Here is a 21461-nt window from a genome sequence, read left to right on the forward strand (position 1 = left end):
CTCTTACACAACAGAAAATGCTTGGTTAAGAAAAATCTTTAATTCTCTTTGTGTAATCTAAGAATATGTTTCTAGTTCTCATTTATTTTGATAATATATATGTTATAATAAGAAAAATATTTCCTTAAGACAAACTTTTGCTATTCTAGTATATATAAATGAACATCTTTAAAAATGAGAAATTCAAGAAGTAACACTATACAGACTGCATTGTTTTTATAAAAAACATATTAAGATAGTCTTAATGTGAGGATTATTTTTTGAATAACTAACGATGAATCTTTAAAAAAAAAAAAAAAAAAACTGAACCCTTCAGCTCTTCACATAATAATCCTAACATCTTAATAAGCAATTTCATCTTTCTTTTACACATTATTTTTTTGTGTATATATGATACCATTAAAAATCAACAAGATGGAAACGCATCAAAAAAAAACTCAAGAGTACATTAGCTCCCCTTTGCGGACTTTGGACCAACAGTAACCGGAACTGTTCACCAGCTGCTGTATACCATTATTTGACTAGTGCTTCAAAAAATAAAAAGAGTCAAATGAAAATCCGCCTACGGTATCAGAATCAAAAAATTGGTTTCGGCCTTGGTACTTTTCCCCTTTCTCCACCTCATTTCCGCTATACATAAAGCATCGTGGATTCTTAACCTTAACCTTGGACGAACGGTAAACGCCATGAAAACTATTTTAAGGTCTCGATCTAACCCAGACCTCGAGGGTGTCGGTGCACACCGCTTGGGTGGTATTCAGTCTAATCTTAACGCATTTCCCTACCGCACAACATTCGTCGAATCTTGAGATTCATGTTTAACTTTTCATTACAAAAATTAATATAATGGAGAAAATTCTGGAAACTTACTAGTTTCTAAGCAAATAATACTGAAGATTAGTATATGGACCATATTAATTTTTTGGTATTATTTTGTTAGATGCCTATTAATGCCAATTCACTGAGACTAGAATTGGAGAAAAATAGAAAAACGAATAAAATAACTTTTACTATTTTAAAAATAAAACCATAGTTTCTGCGCATATCATATCATACAAGACACTTGTCAATATCAAGACATAAAGACGATACCTACTTTAATTCGAATTAAATTGTCATCGTTATAAAAGCGACGTGAATATAATTTGTCATAATCGAGGTATTGTCCTCGTATCACTTATCTACTATTACGAGAATATTTATTTTAAAAAAAAACTACAATGACAAATAAGAACGACGATATCCGGAAATAGCAATCGTCATTAATTATTTGAATACCCCTTTTTTTGCTTTTATACTTCCTGAAGCTGAAAAATTCGGGGTAGGCGCAGCTCTTAAAAAACAAATCTGAAAACTGACAGAATGGGTCTTATCACCCTCCAAATATTTACCACAAAGAAAAAGAAGAAGAGCAATAAATCTCAACCGTGTATACATAAATGTTATCCTAAGAACATATTCTTTATTTATCATGTCGCGTGGCGCCATTATAAGTGGCTTCCACATTTTTAAACATCATATAAATTGATTATAAATTTCCAAAAATGAAATTAACAAAATTTCATAGATTTTAAAATAATTAAAAAAATTTCTTTTTAATTTTCGATTTAACGAATATATTATTAATGTAACCAAGCATTTACAAACAATGAAAGGTACCGTATTTGAGATTAATTATTATACCTCATTTAATATGTAAATATGGAATCGAGGCCCGAAATTAATGTATATATTGTTTATTCCATTGTGTACTGTTAACAAACAAAGCCAGATTACTTTCCTCTCATCAACATTATTCGAAAATAAAAAGCTTTCATGTATATCGAAAATCAATACACACGCATTAACAGTGAAACAAAATTCGTTCTATTTGTATAATAAAAAATGAAGAAACATAATATATAATAAATAGTTTTAAAAATTCGTCACTTGAAATATTTATTTATAATTTGTGAGTGAATCAAGTCAATGATTATGACATTTATAATAAAGGTCATCATCTCAATGTCCACATTCTTAAAGCGAGGGAGCTTTAAAAGGGTTTAATTATTTTCTCAAAGCGGCTTTTTCAGTGTATATATATATACGCCAAAAGAAGAAATAAAAATACATTCATAGTTAACGTGCTGTCTCGACCAACTATATAATAACAACTGTCGTATTGGAGCATCGCCCTCTATGGAATTCTTAATTGTCCCGTATAGTTCATGACGAGTATAAAATTTTCCATTCCTTCTTTCATATATTCTATGGTTTCCTTTGTATCGAATCAAGTTAAAAATGGTCAAAAGAGAATACGTACTCCCTAATCGTAAAGATAAATACAGGGTATATTATACCCTTCATCAAGAAATATAACATTTTCTACAATTTGTTCTATATATATATAGCAGAAGAGACAATGGTGGAGGAAGAAACAAAGAACTCGTATTCTGAACGGATTATGTAACTTTGGTATGGTTTCACGTATTATTACGAAACAATACAAAAAAAAAGAGAATTAGAAAGGGTCGGAGGAATTCTCAGGCAAAACTTTATATATATAGGAAATCTTTTCATTCCTTAAATTATCACCATCAGAGAAAAAAATCTGTAGCTCATTTTTGTTGCTGTTCAAAATGAATAGCGCCATCTGAGTCAGGATCATTTTTTTTAAAACAAATATTCCCTAAAACTAATTAGTTTTCAAAGAATTTATAATAATTAAACGAAATTAATTTTCAATTTAGAATTTTATTTTCAACAAAAACGGTTTTTGATAAATAACAAAGACCATCTGTACATCGCATATGTGCAAAATTCATCGTGCATAACGATAACGACCTTCCTATAAGTATATATATATATAGAATGCAAAACGATGCAGGACTGCGCATTCGTATTAGTTTCTCCAATTAACGTAATTAATCCCTATTAATTAAAAAGCCAAGTGAAGAGAGCACTACAGAAATTCGTATCACGTCAAAAGTTCAATCTTTTTTTTTCCACTTTCAATTCCAGTGAACATATTTAACTGAAATAATGTTCCATTCAACATTATTTTTGAAAAGAATTTTTTTTTTTCAACAAAAATTAAAAATTATTTATTGTAATTTCTTATCCTATTGTCTACGATTGCAAAAAAGGAGAAAATGGGAATATTGAAGATCACAAGAGTGGAATGCGAGATATACAATATAGTGGGGGAGAAACGAATTGTGAACAGCTGCTATAGCAATGGTGGCCGTTTTGTGCAAACTTGCCCTCATAACCTCCACAAACCATCATCATCATCATCCCCCATTTTTTTTTTTTTGTATATATAGTCAAATATAATAAGGCGTGTTAACAGGGCCAAAGCGCGAAACATAATCACCATGTCCGATCAAATCGAAAAATACTCCTCTCTTTAGGGAATACAATATTTATTCTCCCGTATATTTGGGAACAATTCGTAAACAATGATCCATCAAGTCCTCTCTTTTCAAAATCTGTCACTAGCATTATATAGAAATCTCTTTTTGACGCATGTTCGCCCTATTTTTGAATATATAAAAATTTTTTTCTTTTGTAACAATAAAATTGATATAGCATTTAGATTTATTTATATAAAACTTTTTGACGTAAATGGAAAAATATTCAAATTAGAATAAGCACGACTGAGAAAGCGCATATGTAATGAGAGGTTAAAAATATATATTTTACGTTTGCGCAGAAGATAACATTTTGCGCCTGCGCAGAGTATATCTACTACCTTTAAACCCTCTTGGAGGATTAAATTTATCCATACGGTGAAAATGGTCTCATAATATTTTGGAGTTTCGTGGCCCAGGGCCGAAAGCCTTATATGTATAGTTTCGCTTTGGCGTCCGTCTGTTGTACATGGTAACCGTTTCCATAGCAACAGTTACTATAGCAACAGTTACTATAACAACAGTTACTATGGCAACAGTTACTATGGAAACCGTTAGTTACTATGGCAACAGTTACTATGGCAACATTACTATGGAAACAGTTAGTTACTATGGAAACAGTTAGTTACTATGGCAACAATTACTATGGAAACTGTTAGTTACTATGGCAACAGTTACTATGGCAATAGTTACTATGGAAACAGTTAGTTACTATGGCAATAGTTACTATGGCAACAGTTACTATAGAAACAGTTACTATAGTAACAGTTACTATGGAAACAGTTACTATGGAAACTGTTAGTTACTATGGCAACAGTTACTATGGCAACAGTTACTATAGAAACAGTTACTATAGTAACAGTTACTATGGAAACAGTTAGTTACTATGGCAATAGTTACTATGGAAACAGTTACTATGGCAACAGTTACTATAGAAACAGTTACTATAGTAACAGTTACTATGGAAACAGTTACTATGGAAACTGTTAGTTACTATGGCAACAGTTACTATGGCAACAGTTACTATGGCAATAGTTACTATGGAAACAGTTACTATGGCAACAGTTACTATGGCAACAGTTACTATAGAAACAGTTACTATAGTAACAGTTACTATGGAAACAGTTAGTTACTATGGCAACAGTTACTATAGAAACAGTTACTATGGAAACAGTTAGTTACTATGGCAACAGTTACTATGGAAACAGTTAGTTACTATGGCAACAGTTACTATGGAAACAGTAAGTTACTATGGCAACCATAGCAATTCACAAATAATGTAATTATAAATTATTTATTATATACAATTAACTTTTAATCTGAATTTAAAAATCCACGAAACCCTATAGATGTAGGCGCGCTTTGCGTCTGCTTCTTTTCCTGATTTTTTTAAATATATATATACAAAAGACAGTTATAATACTCTCTAAATCTAAATAAGTGAAAATTCACTTATTCAGATTTAGAGCCTAGAAACAACTATAGTTTCTAAAGGAAATTAAAGATTCACTCATCCAAGTTGTTATTTTTTATACTTTTCTTTTGAGCAATCAATTTATTCAATAAAATTATTTCATATAGACCCTCGTATACTTGTACATAGAAAGATTTAAAGAATGATAGAAATAGACGAGTGAAGAAAAAGAACAACTATTATGATGAAAACAGTGAATGGTTCTCTCGAGAAAAAAAAGATATGAAGTGTCAGGAAAATGTTCAGCGCTTTTATATTTTCTTCATCGAATATAACATTCTCAACGATGAGAATCGAAGGAGAAGGAAGACAGAAGGTCTGAACTTTCCACTATACACTATATATATATATATACACAACAGTGTAATAATAAATTACAGCACGATATCGCGACTTTAAACGAATAAAACGAAGGGGAAAGAGAAAAGAGATATGAGAATTACAAGCGGTTTGTTTTGTACAGCAACGGTAATATTGTTACATGGAGAAGATATTCTCTCCACACTTGACAACGAAAAACAAAAAAAAAAAAGAAAATATTTTTCAAAACCGTACAATTGTACATCATGTTTATCTGTATATAAATTAGTCAATATACAGCATACTAATCAAAATACATTTCCGATTTGTTTTTGCACGTCTCTCATTCTTATGGTCATTAAATATAATATATAAAAGCCAAAAATTCTTATTTACTTTCTAATTAAGCTATATATGATTTCTACATTTCAAAATTCTATTATTTTTCAAGACCCTAACTAAAAAAAGAAATCTTCAGTTAAGAAAATTGAAAATATTTTTAATATCGAATTTTTAAAGAATTTTGGTAGAATTTTTTAAAATGAAAATTTTAACTAACGATTATTATGGGATAATCGCATGCGCCCCCAATAAATAGGTGAGTGAACCAAAGGAAAGTATAAAAATAAACGGCAAAAGTGAATCCAGGTCATATAATTTTGTTTACTGCACGCGAATATTGAAATTGTTGATGAATTTTCTTTTTTTTCTTAAATTGTCCCAAGTTTGTTTCATTCGTTCTTTACAGCATCATGCCGTGTTTATAACGAGGACCTTGACGAAGATGCTCGCAACCTCTCAAAGAACCAGTTCTTGCGCTAAATGAGCGGTTCTCACGCATTACCCAGCGCGCCATCGATAACCAACTATTTGCCTCCGAATAACTTGTCCACCTTGGACAGATTTCTACGTCTGTGCTTCAGATTCATACGCCAAAAAATTTTTACACTTATCTATATATATATATATATATATATATAATCTATATAAATAATAAATAATCAATTTTTGACAAACAATTAATATTCATAAATAAAGGTGACAAATATTAAGAAAAAATAAGTAGGATGAGTCACACAAAAGAAGATGAAAGTAAGAAGACCTACTTTTCTCTCATACATATATATCATTTTACACACAGAAAATACATTAGCAGAAAATAAAACAACTTTCAAATATACTTGACAAAATTTTTCGAGACTTTTCTGACAAAACACTGAAAAAAAAAATTTATTTGATTCTTCAAATACTCGATTACTTTACTATTATCAAATAAATATTTACTTGAACTCTTAATTATTATTTTTCAAAAGTATACTTTAAATATTCGATTTTTTTTTTCTATTTAAATTTGGAACACCGAGTACATGATTTTTTCTCTAAAGATGATCAAGTTAAATCATAAATCAATGACACGCCCTATTTTTTATTCCTATAGGAAAAAAACTACAAAATTTAATGAAACTACAATAATGGAGAAGAAAATATTCCGAGATGAAATCGATTATTATATTTGAAGTAAGAAAAAAAAAAAAAATTTTAATCCTGCGATTGTCTGATGACCTTAGGTACATTAATCATACGTCAAATTTCTCAAACGAATACATTTTTAATTGACGAAATCGATCATTGCAAGTTATAAATTAGTATACTAAAAATAAAGGAATTCCATTTTGACCTAAAAATAATCTATTGTGAAGAACAGAGTGGAAAATTTTAAACCGACAAATTATTTCTTTTTTCCAGGGTTTTTATGTGTAACGATGTGACGAAACCAAAAAATATAAGCTAGAAATTAATTCAATGCCATAATCTGATGTTATTATTAAGAATAATTATATTCATTATATTAGAAATCCAAATTAATGGAGCATACATGCAACGGACCTTAAAATACATATTATAGGTCGACTCAACTAATATAACAGGAACTTCTTGCATATACAAAAAGTATTTTAAAAAAAGTAGGTTACAAGGACCCTATAGGTTCATTTTAAAATTAATATACACATGGAAAAAATTTATTTCTAATCCACTATTATCAAATAAAAATATTTAACAAATAATTTTTTGAATTAATTAAATTTCTCCAAGAAATTTGCAATTGTTTTAAGCTTACGTCGAAGGACAAAGAAATCGGTCCAATATATATATATACTTTCAGTCGTTTTTGTAGTTTACTCTAGATCCCGTTAGGATTTCTCCTGTTCGTTCGTACGCACCGAGAAGGAACGACAAAGCAAAATCTACCGGGTCAATGAACTTTTTTTTTTTTTTAAGTTTCGATATCATTTTCTTTTAACAATAACTCTCAATTCTTATATGACAAACGAGCCCCAACTGAGACAGGACAATTTTCTCATTTATCAAATTTTAACATCTATTTGTTAGCGCGAGACTTTCACGTATTTAACATTGAGCAACTTGTAATTATCATTGACCATAAGGGAACATAAAAAAAAATTGTTCATACAGTTTCACAATTTTAAAAATTTTTAAATATAGTTAATTAAAAATGCAGTTATAGGTGAAACAAATGCTTTCTATTTTTAATTTTTCATCTAAAAACACAGAAAATTAAAAGGCATCACACAAAAAAAAACGCTGGGTAAATTTCGTTGCGGTTAATTTTAACCAATGCTATAATTCACTCTCTTAATTTGAATCAGTGAAATTTCACTGGTGAAATAGCTAGAAGTCGGTTACGGAATCATTCCAGTGAAATTTTCACTGGAAATCAGTGATATATGACTGATTTTCAGTGAAAATTTCACTAAATGATTCAGTAACCGACTTCTAGCTATTTCACCAGTGAAATTTCACTGATTCAAATTAAGAGAGCATATAGACGCGGTGGCGCTCTCAACTATAGGATAAAATTTGTTGCAGGTAATTTTTAAACCGATTTTGGAGTAAAAATTCGACTTTTTTTTCGTGTGATACAATATAAGCTGCAACGCTTATTTTTTGAATCCATTTTGGTATTAAAATAAGCAAAATTGAATTAAAATAATAAGCGTTGCAGCTTATTTTAATACCTTATATAATTTTCTGTGTGAATCAATAAATTTTAATTTGATCTTTATAATTTTATATTAATTACATTAGAAAAAGTGTCTGTATATATTTACTTGAACTAAATAATTGCTTCCTCATGAGGCGAAGCTTTGCATTCATGACGATTTTCGACGTTTTAAAATTGGGTTATATGGACTCATTTTTATCTAGAATTAATATATATGAAGTTATGTCACAAAATATTGTGTACAAATTATCTCAAAAACACAGAAAATTATAAGGCATTAAAATAAGCTGCAACGCTTATTATTTTAATCCAATTTTGCTTATTTTAATCCATTTTGATATTAAAATAAGCAAAATTGGATTAAAATAATAAGCGTTGCAGCTTATTTTAATACCTTTTAAGGGGGGAAACTCGTGTAAAACAAAATTTTTTTACATTTTTTTTTTGCTTTAAAAATTAGTTTGCTATCTGTAGAATATGATCCTACATTACTTATCTATAATTAGATGTATGAATGTCTATAGCAATCATAAGTTTAGCACTTCAGATGCAACCAAATGCAGTTAACTATGAGCACGAGATGCCTCTATTCTTTCAGTTTCTTGTCAATATAATTTTATTAATTGTCATTAGCAAGCACCATAAGCAAGTGGTAGTAAATCATTGTTTTAGTGCAATAGTTATTTTCGAATACATAACGTAATTTTTAACCGATTTTAATCAATCTTATCACAAATCTTCTTTATCTTACTGGCTATTGCATAACGAGCTCCTTTTTTAAAAAAAATTTTTTTAACAATTGTTTCTGAACATTGTTTATAAAAAAAGTGATTTTTTTTCAAAAAAATAGTCCCAAATTTTCAAAAAAAAATTTTTTTTAGTTTTCTCTTCGTCATACAAAGCGTATTTGCCTATTTTAAATGTAAAAATTTTGATTTTTAATTTTAGTTAAGATTTGTGACCTGCAGGCTGCACGGCGCAAAATCAAAGATGCAACTTCAAACGCCTGTAACGCCACCATTTTGTAATATTTTTTAATAAAAAATTTTTTTTATAAAGCTTATATTGTATACTTTAAGGTATGCTTTACTTTAATTCAATAAACTTTACCAGTTTTTTTAAAAAAATTCCTGAGAAAACGTGCATTTACACGAGTTTCCCCCCTTTAATTTTCTGTGAACGTTTTAACGGATTGTCTTGAAATTTTGTATGCTTATTGTAATCATTAATACCTAAAATCTGACACAAGGATTTCCGAATATATATATTTGTTTACATTTTTTTCAAAATTTGAAAAATTATTTTTTTTTCAAAATATTTTTTTTTTTTTTATAAATTTAATTTTGTTTGGTAAAAAAAACTTATTTCTTGCATTAAAACAAATCGATTAACCTATATATAAGGTTCATATTTTACTGAAATCTATACTCTCTAAATCTGAATTAGTAAAAAAGTTTACTAATTTAAATTAGTGACTCACTTTTTGCTTCTCAATTAGTAAAATTTTACTAATTATTAGTAACTTTTACTAACAATTAGTAAAATTTAACTAATTCTAAAGCAAAAAGTGAGTCACTAATTTAAATTAGTAAACATTTTTACTAATTCAGATTTAGAAAGTGGTTTCCTATACTAATGAAAGAATGCGGATTCGTTTACCAATTGAATTAGTAAAAGTTTTGACTCTTTTTTTAGTGGAAAACTACTAATTGTTAGTAGAAAACTACTAATTCATGGAGTAAATCGGCTTACTAATTTAAAATAGAAAAAAATACAATTTACTCCATGAATTAGTAGTTTTCTACTAGCAATTAGTAGTTTTCTACTAAAAAAAAGTCAAAACTTTTACTAATTCAATTGGTAAACGAATCCGCACTCTTTCATCAGTAGAAAACTACTAATTCAAATATAGAGAGTAGATTAAATCATTTTTTTGAATTTTTGAAAAAAATTGTTTTTTGTACTTTTTGAAATTATTTTTTCTTATACAGTGGAACCTCGAATTATCCGAACTAATCTAGGCAAGGCCGGGTTCGGATAATCGAAAATTCGGATAATAGAGATTTTAATTTTTTTTATAATTAAAGTAAAAAAATGTACAGTTGAACTATATATTTAACTTAATACATATGTTTTTAAATATACATAAGTATATACATATATGTAAATATATATTAATTAATAATATATTAAAAACTCAGAAAATTCGGAAATTTTTAAGATTTTTTTGGCATAAATTTGGTTATTTTGCTTTAAAAGATAGCATCTATTCGTCTTTTAGATGCCAAATCACGCATTCTTCTCAGAAATGAATGAATGATAAAATAAATAGAGAAAATAAAATTTAAAATTCGGGAGACCAAAAAATAGTTCGGATAAAATGTTTTTCGGTTCGGATAATAGAGGGTTCGAATAATCGAGGTTCCACTGTATAGAAATTTCAATTAATTCTTGTCAAAATTGTATTCCTGGCATGAAAACGAATCGATTGATGTATATAAAGTTTACATTTTACCAATAATTATAAAATTGATCGCTATATTTTAGTTCTCTCTAAATCTGAATTAGTAAAAATGTTTACTAATTTGAATTAGTCACTCACTTTTTGCTTCTGAATTAGTAAAATTTTACTAATTATTAGTAACTTTTACTAACAATTAGTAAAATTTAACTAATTCAGAAGCAAAAAGTGAATCACTAATTCAAATTAATAAACATTTTTACTAATTCAGATTTAGAGAGTTGTAATCCTTCTTTTAATCTATTGAATATGTATATAAGTATATATCATGATGAGGAAGCTAAATGATCATGAAAAATGAACACCTAATTTTTATTTAAATCAATTAAATATTTTAAATACCAAAAATTGATTTATAAATACAATTTGAATGTAAATAAAAAATTATTTGACAATATGAATGAAATAAAAATTTTTTTAATAATAAATATATTTTAATATTTGATAAAATATTTGTCCTCGAACTTGAACGACTTGAGAAGCAATAAAGTAGAGGAAATAACCTGTTCTATGACACATCATTGGGCGTGAGCTTTATGGATATATATATATATATATATATATATATATATATATATATATATATATATATATATATATATATATATATATATATATATATATATAGAAGTTGAATAGAAGAAAAGAGAGGAGAAAGAAAGATTAGGATTAGAGAGTTTCTAATGACGATGAAGTGTAAACGTAAGTCTGGAATGTCGTATGGTATTATTATAAGAGAAGGTGCATGACCATGGGGGATTCAATATAGGAACCGGAACCTGAAGTTCGTGCGCAGAATCAAAAATATACCACTGCACACGTCCGGCTGTGCATATAAATCAGATATCATGGAGGCCTCAGGATATTTCTAGAAGAAAAATTATCAGCAAATCATTGATTTCTTTTTCGCAAAATTAAAATCTGAAGTTGCCTTGTTATACGATCGTTTTGCAAGACGAGAGCTTTCGAAAGATAAGAAATAAAGATTAATAAAAATTCCAATGTTGCTTTTAATACCTCTCTTCACGTTCTTTTTTTTCTCTCTCTCTCTCTCTTTCTCTCTTTAAATATTTCTACATCTTTAATATACATACACCAAAGTATGTATTTACATTTCAAGAAAACATGTATCATAAAAGTAATTGCTATCAATAAAAATTGTACAATTTATTTTTATTTTATTATTAAATTTAATCTCCATTATTATTAAAAATAAAAAATAATTTCAAAATTTTGTCTCTTATTTTTTTTTTCAAAGATATTTTATTAAATAATTTAAATATAAAAATTTATTTGATTCAAATAATCAAATAAATATTTACTTGAAGCAAATAATTTTTTTTTTTGGAATTAAATAAATTGTTTTTGGACCAATAATTTTTGTATTTGAAACAAATACTATTTAATTGGCTCAAATAAAAATTATTTGGTTCAAATAAATATTTTTATTTTTGATAATAAAGTAATCGAATATTTGAATCAAATAAATGTTTTTTTTTTTCAGTGTAAAAATAACAAAAATTCATAAATATTCTGATAAATTGAAAATTAAAATTTGAATGTCACGTCTCAATAATTCTCGATTAATGAAAAATTCAATTGTTGTGAGAAAATAATAGCGGTGGAATTTAAATAAAGGAATTAATTGACGAAAGGACGAGAATTATTTGAAAGTCTCTTCTTACAATGGATTTAACTAAGAAGAACTCACTCAAGTAATTCGACGACAATGAGATTAATTTATCATCACAAGAATTATTTCTAAACCATGTCTATATCTATTTTGGTAAAATATTAATTTTTCACATTTTCCTATCGAATATTAAAATTTAAAAAAAAAATTCCAAAAAATATAATATATTTAAAAATAATATTCCGATTAAATTTTTGATTTAAACCAAAAAAAGAAATTCAAATTCAATACCAAAAAAAAAATATATATATAAATATAATTGAAGAAAAGTCTCTTTGTCAAAAATCGATAACAAATTTTAGGTTATGAATGCAAAGTACTGATTAAAAATCATTTCCTTTTTTCAAATTTACAGAATCATTAGTGAGAGAGAGATAAAAAAAAAACTAACCTTTTTTATAATCCGAAAAAAAAGATTCGCAAAATTTTTTTATTTAATTTCAAAAACGTACGTTATTCGTTGATAAAATTTGTCTCTTAGTAAATTTTTTTTCAACCTTGTCAATGACATGAAAAAGAATGCGCAATTCGTATTTACGAATCAAGAACCCCATCATTGTTCTTTTACACTAAGACGAATACTTAATATGAAGAGGAAAATTATTACAATATTTGTAAAAGAAAAAAAAAACAGAAAAAAAATACGCGATTGAAAGTTCTTTTTTGGCGTCAAAAATATATATAACTGCATAAATCGAAAGAAAGCCGGCGTTGCCACTTGACATTTCAATCGTTCATTAAACATTGTCTTCACAAAAAATTGACATAAATATATTAAAAAAAATGTAAAGCATACAAAAGAAATATATAAATAATACAAAAATTAAGATATCTACTCACAATTATGATGAAATATTTCCCAAATGTTGAAGATATTTCTCTCAAAGCCGGCTCTCGAGCGTTCGTTCCGCCATTAAACAATTCTTGTCAATGTTGGAAAAGCGTCAGTGCTGCCATCTATAGGCAGTAAAGAAACAGCTTTGCATTACCAACTGACAATAAAAAAAGCGGTAAAATTCAAATTTTAATTATTTCAAAAAATAATTTTTCCTTTAACAAAACAATTAATTAAAAACAAATTCTATAAAAAAAAATTAATTACTTTTTTTTATTAAAAAATTATTTTTAAAAGAGAATAATTAAATAAAATAATTTCAAAATATTTAAAAAAAATATAATAATAAAATTAAAATAATAAAAAAAAAAATGTATCAAAATTGAAGAAATAAAAAATACAATTAAACTTTAAATAAATTTGAAACAAAATTTGATTGTTTTATTAAATAATTAAATCATAAATGGAACATCCATATTTTTTTGTCCTGAACCAATATACATAAATCCAAAATCCGATGAATTTATTTTATGATAAAATACCGCACCAGGCCAAAAAGCATTGGTTAAAATGACTAAACGACCTCCTAATTCTTTTTGTAAACACCAAGATCCTATGAAAAATTTGCTGTTATTTAATTTTTTAAAAAATTTTTTTTATCATTTACGTTTAATTTAATTATGTAAAATATTTTTTCAAAAAAGAATTTAAATATACAACAAAAATTTAGTTATTTTATATATACCCTTTGGAATGTCTACATCTGCAGTATCTAAAAAATCAAATGAATAATTATAATCATTTCTTGTCAGCAAATTGATCTTCCAATTTCTCTGCGGTAATCTCGCATGAAGATAAAAACTCAATTGTTCAGATTCATTAATTGATAATCCATGAAAATTATTATTTTCAATAATATCGCCATTTGAATTTTTAAGCCAACTACCACGAGGAATAATCATTGCATCTTCATTTATTTTATCTACAATAACAGCTAAACGATCTTCTTCTTTTAATTCTTTTGGACTCGAACCCTTAAATATTTTTTTAAATTATTCTTATAAAAAAAAAAAAAAATGTTTTACACTAAAAATTCAATGAAGAAAAGAAAATCGACAATAAATTACTTCGTAGTATTTTTTTAAATTCTCATCTAGTGGAAATGGAGGATTCAAATTGTAAATATTAGTGACGAAAGATGAAATTCCTTGGAATTGTGATGTTGCAAAAGGTGCTAAACATTTACCCCATGTATTTGGTTTTGGCATAAGCAACCAATTCAAACAATCAATGCTTTCAGAAAAAAATACATTTATAATAATAATAATAAAAATCCTTTTGATATGGCTAACATTTTCATCGTGACGTCAAAAAAATAATTCTTTGATAAAAAAAAAAACTTACCTATAGTAATAAACTTGACTTTTTAAACAATCCTTTCCATGGCCAAAAGCGATATAATAATCATTTTTAACACCATTAATTCTACCCCAATAATAACATTTGTCAAAATGATTTTCCTGTTGGAGAATAATTAAAGAATTTTGAAGAAGTTGAGAATTTTCCGCCCCAATGCACATTCCGGTATATCCAATTTGATCTAAACTTTCTATTAATCGCAAACAATTCATATTTTTCCAAGATTAATTTAATTATTATCACTGATTTGTTAATTTCTCACAGAATTTAACTAATTAACTAATTTTAAAAATAGACGTTAGCATACGACAAAATGAAGATCAAACAGTGTTGCCACCATCAACAAAATGCAGACTTGGGTAGGTGAAATTGCATACGTTATTGACGACTTTCTAACCCAACCCTGCTGTATTGATACATAAATCAGTGATGGGTTGTGACGCGTCACACGAAGTTTTGTACGTATAATACGTTTTCGACATAATATACGTATAAAATGTATAAAACCATGTAGGAAACCACTGACATTTTGACATCTATATATGATCCTCTGATTTTTGCCATAACGAATTTTTCTTATCATTCTATTTAAATTAAAGTCTTAAAATAAAATAGAAATGGTCAGAAAAAGTAAAAGAAAATCTTTTAAAGAGGGTTTGCCCTGGGAAAGTGTAATGAATAATGTATTTTAATGAAGAATTTAAAATTGCCGCTCTTAAATCACGTGATCAAATGTAATATACATCGTGTAGAAAACTTGGCACGTAATATACGTAGTATTATACACGTAGAAAACCACGTATTATACGTCATGTATTATACGTACCCATCACTGTACATAAACCTACGTTCACATCTTTTTTAAATTTTCTACCTACCGATCCCTTGATTAATATCGCACATCCCCAACCGTGTTTAGAACTGTCAAAATTATTATTTTTTTAGAAAAAATGAGGTTATTAATGTCATAATTAAAAGTTTAATTTAATTAAATGAAGCTTTATCGAAATTAAAATTAATTTTGCTTTGAATATTGATAACTTAAACAATGTATTCGACAAAAACGCCAACACTACGTATTGATGAGTCGGATTTAAAATGTAAAAATGGTTGTGACTTTTTTGGAAATGCTGAATGGGAAGGATATTGCAGTCAGTGTCATCGGGAACATTTGCAAAAGCAAAGAGCCCAAAGAGAACATGTTCAACGAGTACAAAGTCGTGAAAGGTAATTATTATTCAAATACAAAGTATTTTTCAATAAAAAAATAAAAGAAAATTGTTTAAAAAAAAAAAAAAATGGAATGTAAATGAAATTAATATTTTTCAGTGAAACTTCTAGCAGGATAGAGAAAAAACGTCAACAAGACAAGAAAAAGTTAATTAATCTTTCAGTATTTCGTAAACCTTCATTCAAAGGTAATTTTAAAGTAGTTAAATATATATTTTTTTATATTAAATTCTTAATGACGCACAAATTAATATAAATTAGTTTTATGTAGATAAAATTATTTGTATTCTTTTTATGTTTTTTTTCCAGCAACTGGAAATGATGAACTTGTAAGGGATTTATTAAAAAATAATCAGGATCTTGATAAAATCAAATATGAAAATCGTGATCTTATTTCTGTTATTAATAAAACACGTGCCGAGAGAGATTTAAAAAAGTGTATGAATTTTTTTGTCAACAAAATTCTTCAAAATAAAGACAAAAAAATTGAAGAATTATCGGAAATAACACAAAATTTTTATCAAGATTTTGCTAAACAAATGGAAAATAATTCTGATTATAATGGTAATTAATGAAATTGATTAAAATAAATAAAAAAGAAGTTTTATGTCGATTAATAAAAAAATTTACTAAGAACAATGAGGGGAAAAAAAGGGATAAATTAATTTTACATTATTTTTTTGTAGAATTCTCGGTGGAAATTAAAGAAAGACTATTGGATTACATTGAAAGGTATACAATGACCCTTTTGTATAGAATTCTGTTTTGCTCTGCTTATACAACTGACGAGGAGAAGGATTTAGCTATTCAAAATAGGTACGTTTTTTTTTTTTTTAAATAAAAAAATACGGAGTGGCTATTTCGCCTATCGCAGGCGAATTAATTCATTTCTCTTATTTCGCCCACGACGGGCGAAATAGATGCGCTTGTGTGAAGTGGCTATTTCGCCCGTCGAAATAAATGTGTTTTAAAAGACGGGCGAAATAAGAAAAATAGATTACTTTGCCCGTCTAAGAAAAAGTCGAATATCTGCAAGACGGGCGAATATATTATTTCGCCCGTCAGGTGATAAAACAAAAACGGACGAAATAATTAAAGTACAATATTTCGCCCATCAGGTATAAATGGCTGTTGGATTTTTGTTATTAAAAATTAATTTTACAATTAATTTGAAGTTGTGAAAAATAATTATTATATATTCAATAATGACTTTATTTAAAAAAGGTTATAAAAATATGGTTTTTTAATATATGTGTTGTTAAATTTACATGCACTGAAAAAAGATTTATTTGTTTCAAATAATCAATAATAATTTATGTATTTGAAAAAAATACCATTTAAGTGACTGAAATAATAATCATTTAATATAAATAAATATTTATTTGATATTTTAGTCAAGTGACTGATTATTTGAATTAAATAAATCTTTTTGCAGTGTGTCTTTAATTTTCGTATTTGAATAAATAAAATCAGATACGAAAAAACTATATTCAATTATAAATTAAAAATAAGCGTACTATAATAATTAGGTTAAATAAATTTTAGACAATAGCTTATAAAAATATTTTATTATTTAAAGTTCTGCAAAAATTTGATTATTTTATGATTCATGTCAATAAAAAAAATGAAATAATTATTTTTATAAAATATCTTTAATACACTCAGATCTTAAATCAACTTTAAGGGAAAAAAAAATTTTAATCGTTTTACATTACAAAAAATGTCAGAAACAGTCGATTTTTAAATTTATTTCAACGGAAGGGACCAGTAAAATTTTAACCTTTCAAAATTTATATTGTCTATTTAATTTTTTTTCTGGCATTATTTAGAGTTTAAAATTATTCTAAGTTATTGAAATTGGAAAAAAAATATTTTTGTCAATTTTAGAATTAAAATTTTTTTTTGAAAGTTACAAAATTTTAAAAACCAGAAAATTATATATACGATTGATTATTCGGAATTATAAAAGAAAGTATGTATAAATATTGCCGATGAAATATAATATAAATTGTCGAAGAAGTTTAATTTTAAAATTATTGACAGTAAAATTTAAAATATATTAATATAATTTTATTTTTGGCCAGAAATTCAAAAATTTTTTAAAAAAATATTTGGATTTCCGGCCAAAAATGAAATGATATTAATATAATTTCAAAATCCAAAAAATTTAACAATTTTGAAAAAAGTAAAATTTAAACCATAATAAAAATTTAAGTTTTTTTTCCAGTTTTATAATTATTTTATGAAAATAATTATGTAATCTTTTTTTTTACTTACTAGTATCATAAAATAATCAAATTTTTTTTCAAAATTTAAGTAATAAAATATTTTTATAAGCTACGGAATATTGCGTCTAAAATTTATTAAACCTAATTATTATATGTGTGCTAATTTTTAATTGTACAATTTATAATTGAATCTATTTTTTTTCGTATCTGATTGTTATTAATTCAAATGCGAAAATTAACAAGTAAATTTAACAACACGTTATATTAAAAACCTTAATTTTTTATAACCTTTTTTAAATCAAGTTGTTATTCAATATAATAATTATTTTTCAAAACTTCAAATTAATTTTAAAATTAATTTGACAAATATGCAACAGCTGTTTATACCTGATGGGCGAAATATTGTATTTACAATTAGATTATTTCGATTGTTTTTTTTTTATCACTTGACGGGCGAAATAATCTATTTTTCTTATTTCGACCGTCTTCTAAAACACATTTATTTCGACGGGCGAAATAGCCACTTCACACAATCGTATCTATTTTGCCCGTCGCGGGCGAAATAAGAAGAATGAATTAGTTCGCCCGAGCGGGCGTAATAGATGCAGCCAAAAAAATAAGATTTAAATTAAAAATTTTTTTACCTACAGAATACGTCAACTAAATTGGGTGAGTGGCAAGAATTTGGAATGTAGAATTCATGAAACAAGCGCTGAAGTTCGCGAATTGGTTTACACTTCTATAACAGGTTGATAATTTTTTTTATTTAATTATCCTTGATAGTGGAATAATAAAACATTTACTGAATTTAATTAATTTTAGATCTTTTGAATATGGATGCATCGAAGGCACCGCAAGAAAAATTAGCTTGCATTGTACGTTGTTGTCGAAATATTTTTCTACTTTTACAACAATCGGTCGGTGGTCCCGCTTCGGCTGATGAATTTTTGCCAGCATTAATTTTTATTGTTTTAAAAGCAAATCCAGTGAGACTAAAGAGTAATATCAATTTTATAACGAGATTTTGCAATGCAAGTAGATTAATGACAGGCGAAGCGGGTTATTATTTCACCAATTTGGTATGTTTTTGATAAAGAAAAAATTTTTAATTTTATAACGAATTTGAATTTATATGATGAATTTTTTTTTTCAGTGCTGCGCTGTTTCGTTTATTGAAAACTTGACAGCTGAATCTTTAAATATGACAGAAAAGGATTTTAATGCCTATATGTCCGGTGAACGAGTACCAGCAAACACTTGGGATTCCGCGTTAATGATATGCGAGGTATTTTTCTTTTTTTTTTTTCATTCATTAAAAATAAACTTTGAAATAAAATATTATAAATTTCAGAATCTTCATTTAATGTGTGAAGACGTAACACTATTGGATGAATTGAAGAAAAAGAACGAAAATATTGTAAATGAAGCGTATGAATTGCAAAATAATATGATTAAATTTAGAGAAAGAATAGAAGCAGAGGTTAATGCTGTTATTTCAAAAACGCCTCTTATAATAACGAGAAGTCAAAAAATTCCAACTAATTTGGATTGCGAGGATATTGAGAGCTACCAATTACCTCCTCCTATTGTTCCTCAGGTGAAATTAAAATTTACTATTTTTTAAAACATGAACTATTGATAATAATTAATAATAATGATATATAATTAATTAATAGTATTCGTGAAAATAGTTTAAAAATATTGCAGATTTATTCACAATCAGCTGATTTAAAAGAAGATATACAATCGGATAGTTCGAAAGTATCACTTGATTTTGTGACTCCATCACCAACATTCGATTTCCCACCATTCGCAAGTAATTATACTCTCGATTGTGGCAAGGGAGATGATGAGACAAGTCTCATTAGTTTGGATTCACAAAATGATATGGTCGATTGTCCATTGGCAGAAAAAAGTTCCACCGACAGTTTATTAGATGAAATACAAATTGCCGATTCAAATTTACCATCACCAATTAAGCCAACTACCTCAATTCACGAAGATTATCATGGTTTCAGTATTCAAGGTTCAAATATACCGACAATCCCATGCAGTACCGGCGATTTGTCATTAAATTCAAACGATTTTAAATTAGGCAAACAAAAGTAATCAATTTCAATTTAAAAAATTTTAAATATCAAATTTTCAAACAATTTACAACTTTGTAAACATTTCATAGAAAAAAAAAAATAATGGAAGAAAAAAGTTGAAAGATAATGGAAATTTTTGATATTCAGAGATTTAAAATAACATGGAAGATTTATTTTCACTAGTCAATAATAATTTATATGTAAAGAGTATTTTTTTATTGTTCGTTCGTTTAGATTTTTCTGTGATTTGGATGATTGAGTTTTGTTAAATATTGCTAAAAAAAAAAAACATTTAAATTTTATTCCTTGCATTTAATTGTTAGAAATTTAATAAATATTCTAGCTATTAATAAGTGAAGCTTTTTTTTATTTTTTAATAAAAAAAAATTAATTTCATTCAAGTTATAAGTATAATTCTGATAAAAGTGATAAATATTTTATGAGTGCACATATAATATTTATTATGAATGATTACATGTTTAAGAAGAGTTAAGATTTCATTATAGCTTCATGTTTATAATTCTGTACCACTCGAGATTAACACTAAATATATTTTGTCACTCTTCTACAAATTTTACAAATTAAAGTGTTTTAAAATCTCGATATGTACAGATCTAAAAAATACTTTACGTGTAAAAATACTACATTTCACTTTTTTTCGCAGTTAATACAGTTTTACAAATTATTATTGACGTCTACTAAAATATTCGAAGCACTTGAATTTTATTTATTTATTTTTTTTTTTTGTAAAAAAGAATTCTTATTTCTAGTGGAATGTTTAAAAAAAAGAATATTAAAATCAATTAGGGTTGAGAAGTTATTAAGGAATAAAATAATTATTTTATGATAATTGTAATTAAATTTTTTTTTTATGATTATTACTATTTATTATATAATAATATAATAATATAATTACAAAACTAATTTCCTCAAATTTTAAAAGCAAATTTATTAGAAATGTTAATCATCTTCACAACCCTATTTGCAATAAATATTAATATTCGAATTATTTTAATGAAGAAAAAAAAAACTGATTTCAAAGAAGAAATTTCACGTTTTTTTTTCTTAATGAGCATCATAGTATATAAATCATGCGAAGGTATTCAATATATTGATAATCTAATGAACACCTAATATCACCAATATATTACAAACTACCCTGTTCGTCTAATTATTTTGATACTTATTAAGTCTATCACTCGTTCTCTAATTCTAATACATTTTTGTCACACACATCATTATCGTAAGTATTTT

At 26.4% G+C, this 21461-nt stretch overlaps 3 protein-coding genes across 3 annotated transcripts in view; 1 reads left to right on the forward strand and 2 right to left on the reverse strand.

The window, feature by feature from the left end:
* Nucleotides 1-13352, reverse strand: part of LOC127287340 (A-kinase anchor protein 200-like) — a 97113-nt gene extending 83761 nt beyond the window's left edge. The window contains exon 1 of the mRNA XM_051314196.1: nucleotides 13246-13352. The gene's annotated coding sequence lies outside the window, so the exon portion shown is untranslated. The remainder of the gene's footprint in view (nucleotides 1-13245) is intronic.
* Nucleotides 13353-13655: 303 nt separating this feature from the next.
* LOC127287339 (radial spoke head protein 9 homolog) lies at nucleotides 13656-14968 on the reverse strand. Its single transcript, XM_051314195.1, has 4 exons — nucleotides 14645-14968; nucleotides 14368-14533; nucleotides 13986-14274; nucleotides 13656-13853 (listed from the first exon to the last, which is right to left on the reverse strand). The coding sequence occupies exons 1-4, from the start codon at nucleotides 14869-14871 to the stop codon at nucleotides 13693-13695; spliced, it is 843 nt and encodes a 280-aa protein (XP_051170152.1). The 5' UTR covers nucleotides 14872-14968; the 3' UTR covers nucleotides 13656-13692.
* Nucleotides 14969-15555: 587 nt separating this feature from the next.
* Nucleotides 15556-21071, forward strand: LOC127287343 (rab5 GDP/GTP exchange factor). Its single transcript, XM_051314200.1, has 9 exons — nucleotides 15556-15886; nucleotides 15989-16077; nucleotides 16199-16453; nucleotides 16576-16705; nucleotides 18768-18865; nucleotides 18940-19196; nucleotides 19271-19402; nucleotides 19469-19714; nucleotides 19825-21071. Exons 1-9 carry the CDS (start codon nucleotides 15708-15710, stop codon nucleotides 20224-20226), a joined length of 1788 nt encoding a protein of 595 aa, XP_051170157.1. The 5' UTR covers nucleotides 15556-15707; the 3' UTR covers nucleotides 20227-21071.
* The last annotated feature ends 390 nt before the right edge of the window (nucleotides 21072-21461 follow it).

This window comes from Leptopilina boulardi, unplaced genomic scaffold, assembly GCF_019393585.1.
Source record: "Leptopilina boulardi isolate dan_hultmark-lab unplaced genomic scaffold, ZJU_Lbou_2.1 LbouV2_368, whole genome shotgun sequence".
NCBI classification, from domain to species: domain Eukaryota; kingdom Metazoa; phylum Arthropoda; class Insecta; order Hymenoptera; family Figitidae; genus Leptopilina; species Leptopilina boulardi.